Here is a 3,756-nt window from a genome sequence, read left to right on the forward strand (position 1 = left end):
AATATTTTATCCTGATGTGTAGGAACAAACACCAGTTCTTGGATTATGTAACAGCTACAGTAAAGCATTGTTGAATGAGTTTTTAATACATATTTTGGCTTTGGTCATTAAAGATACAACTGTTTTTAGAAGTTTTGAAGGTGAGCAAGAATGTTGATAATGTACAAACAGACTCATGAAATAACTTTGGATTCATGTCTGAATGTGAGCAAGTCTAATACGGAGATTTATTTCAAACCACAGTGAAGTTATTCTGGGCAAATCTGTCTTAGAAAGATCTGAGAAACTGTCCGATTTCTCAAGATTGGGCCTTGCTTACTCTTTCTTTCTCCTTTCTTTCTTGAAAATGTTTTCTACCTGGAATTCATTTTTTTTTCCTTTGCCTTGTGTCTTAGTCGTTTTTTTTTTTTTTTGTCACTTATAATGGAATACCTGAAACTGAGTGACTTATAAAGAAACAAATTTATTTCTTACAGTTTTGAAGGCTAGGAAGTCCAAGGTTGAGGGTACATCTGGCGAGGGCCTGCTTCCTGGTGGGGACTCAGCAGAGTCCAGAGGCAGCACAGAACATCACTTGGTGAGGTGGCAAAAGCATGCTAAAATGCTCTCTTCCTGTCTTTATAAAGCCGGAAGTCTACTCCCATGATAACCCATTGATTTATTATCCCAATAACCCATAAATGAATTAATTCACTTACAAGGGCATAGCCCCCATGATACAATCACCTCTTAAGGGTTCCCACCTTTCAAATACTATAGTCAGATTTCCCACCCTCTTAATACTGTTAAAATGAGAATTACGTCTTAACATGAGCTTTGGAGGGGTCAAGCATTCAAACAATAGCACTGTGGTAACCACCCCTCCAATTTGTTTCCGTAGCCCGTTTTCCAGCCTCATTGATACAGTTGTGCCTCAAGGTCTGTCTATTTCATTTCCTTTAACATTATTTATCCACTTCCATGGGTCTCGTGCAGGTTTCCTTTGTTCACTTATTGCTGTCAGTCTGTCAGTCCTAGATGCTCATGCCATGGCATTGAAAACGTGAGGTGGTTCTGTTAATTGATCAGACCTCCTACCTTCTTTGCCTGGCCAATTTATGATACCAAGCTACCTTTTATTTTGAGTAATTTATTTTTTTATGACCATCCATCAAACATATTCAGAATCTCAGCTATTTTTTTACTCTCCTTAATGTCTTGACTCTTCATATATTCTTTTGTTTCCATTTTCATTGTATTTTTAAGTCTCTATTGCCCTGTTCCTGGTCTCCAGCCTTCCAGTTTGGTCTACCTATCATTATCCTAATTATTCTAATTGTGCTCCTTCCTTGCTGCGAATCCAGAAATGGTTTTCCTTTGCCTCTAATGAAGACAAAGTTCCTTAAACAGGCAGTGCGGATTCTGTTGCCAGATTTCTCACTGTTTCCTTGTGAGTTCAAAATTATTTATAATATATTTATATATTTATCTATAAATTAGTTCCTGAACAGATGTTGGTTCTCCCTGTCTTTGTTCTTGTGCTCTGCTCAGAATCTTGTTCTGCTCTTTCTTTTCCCAAACTCCGGTTTTGACTTTTGAATTGCTCCTCCTTGACAAGGTGTAGCACAAATAACCCATTTTTTTTTCCACGGTGCAAAGAAAAGTTGTGTGAAAGTTAAAACATTTGGTTCTCATAATTTTAATACTAACTTGCTGTATGACCTTCAGCAAATCACTTACCTCAATCGAATTGACTCATACATTATTTGATACTGTTTGTATGACATTTATTCTATTCCATATTCCATTATGTGTTCAAATCTAACTTGACTTATAGCTTTGATTGTTCTTCGGGGACTAGATTGAATTCCTATACTGTAACACAATGTATTGTACATAGTTGAAGGTCACTTAGCGTTTGAGGAAAGAGTGGGAAAACAAAGTTTTAATTTGCCAAATGAGATGCTGTTGTTAGTTACCGTGGTGATAGTAGAGCGGGAAAGCGGATAGCAAGGCAGGCATGCTCTTGAGCAGACTCCAAGTGACTGTTAGAAAGTAAAGTTTTCTGGGTGTTTAACTGAATTGCCCCATACAATCTTTGTTGGGTAGCACTATTACTTCTATTACAAAAGAAAATCTAGTCTCATGAATAATCTTTTAAAAAATGCTTCTCAGACATTAACATGGATACAGATTACCTGCAGTTCTTTTTTAAAATGCAGATTCTGACTCATCAGGGCTGGAGTGGGGCCTGAGATTTTCCCTTTCTAATGAGCTCCCAAGTGAAGCCAGTGGTACTGATTCCAGGACAACTAAGTAGTAAGAGTTAATCCTTCCTGTTTCTTTAAAGGGTTAGGCCATTGGCCCTGCCTACAGTAGCATTTAGGTTGTGGTTGTGGGAAAGCATCTGTGAATTATCTGTTGCAAACACAGTAGATTCCTTGTTGACTTTTCTATGTCTATGTAACTTTACTTATGGATTTATGGATTTTCTCCTGTCTTATTTTCAGAGGAGAGAAATGACTGGATCAGTATACTATTAAATGCACTGAAATCACAATCTCTTACCTCACAGTCTCAAACAGTTGTTACACCTGAGAAATGTGGATATCTTGAGTTGAGAGGATATAAAGCCAAAATTTTTACTGTGTTAAGTGGAAACAGTGTGTGGCTTTGCAAAAATGAACAGGTAAGCTCTGTTACAGTAATTGCAAATTGCCGTTCTTTAATAATAGTAACAACTGTGCTTTGTTTGTTAGAATTACTAGTGTTTTTGCTTCTAGTCTTGCATTTGTGTTGAGTGCTCCACTAAATATAAAGAAAGGTTTTATTGAATTTTCTCAGTTTCTCCATCAGCAGGAAAGTAGCTATATCAAATTTGAGGCTGGACATTACATTTGTAAGGGACCGAGGACACAAAAATGTTGAAAATAATTTTTTAAAAGTATTTCTCAGGGCCGGCCCAGTGGTGCACTGCTACAGTGTGCCGCTTGGGAGTGCGGCGGCGCTCCTGCCGAGGGTTCGGATCCCACATACAGACCGGTTCCCGCTCACTGGCTGAGTGAGGGGCGGGCGCAGCACCGAGGGTTGCGATCCTGTTGCCGGTCCTGGTCCGGTACGGGCACGACACTGAGGGTTGCGATCCGTTGCCGGACACGAAAAAAGACAAAAAGGAAAAAAAAAAAGTGTTTCTCAGTTGAAGTAGCATTATAAAACTCCAGGAAAGAATAATTAAGAACCAATTAATCATTACAACTGTTGATGAAATAGGCCTAGTTCTGTACCTGCTGTGCTGTTTTCATTTTTGTCATAGGAAATTATAGAATAAGCACAGGTAACATATTTGCTTGAGTTTACAGGACTTATTGGTCTTTTTAAAAAAAGTTTTTTGAGCATATGTGTTGCTTGCTGAGAAACTGATTTACTAGAGACAAGTGAGATATTTATGTGTATATATATATGTATGTATATGTACCTATGTGTATATGTATGAACACACACATATGCACATACATACAAACATCTATCAATGCACACACATCATGTATATATAATATTGAATTTGGTTAATATAAAAAGACTCAGTAGACAATTTAAATGTTTTGAGGAGATTGGTAAAATAAAGTTTTAACAAACCCTGTTAGCTTCATTTGATTCTGTAGACTTTCTTTTCTCTAACATTTCTGGTTTTTAATATGTATACAAAAATTCTTTCTCATTTGCAATGACATGGATGGACGTAGAGAGAATTATATTAAGTGAAACAAGTCAGGCACA

General features: G+C 37.3%; 1 protein-coding gene across 1 annotated transcript in view; it reads left to right on the forward strand.

Annotated features, from left to right (window-relative positions):
• The window catches only part of ARAP2 (ArfGAP with RhoGAP domain, ankyrin repeat and PH domain 2), a 118,277-nt gene that overhangs the window by 51,534 nt on the left and 62,987 nt on the right, over positions 1-3,756 (forward strand). Inside the window, exon 8 of the mRNA XM_008581435.1 lies at positions 2,490-2,668. Coding sequence (XP_008579657.1) covers positions 2,490-2,668 — 179 coding nt within the window. The remainder of the gene's footprint in view (positions 1-2,489; positions 2,669-3,756) is intronic.

This window comes from Galeopterus variegatus, unplaced genomic scaffold, assembly GCF_000696425.1.
Source record: "Galeopterus variegatus unplaced genomic scaffold, G_variegatus-3.0.2 Scaffold2356, whole genome shotgun sequence".
NCBI lineage: Eukaryota > Metazoa > Chordata > Mammalia > Dermoptera > Cynocephalidae > Galeopterus > Galeopterus variegatus.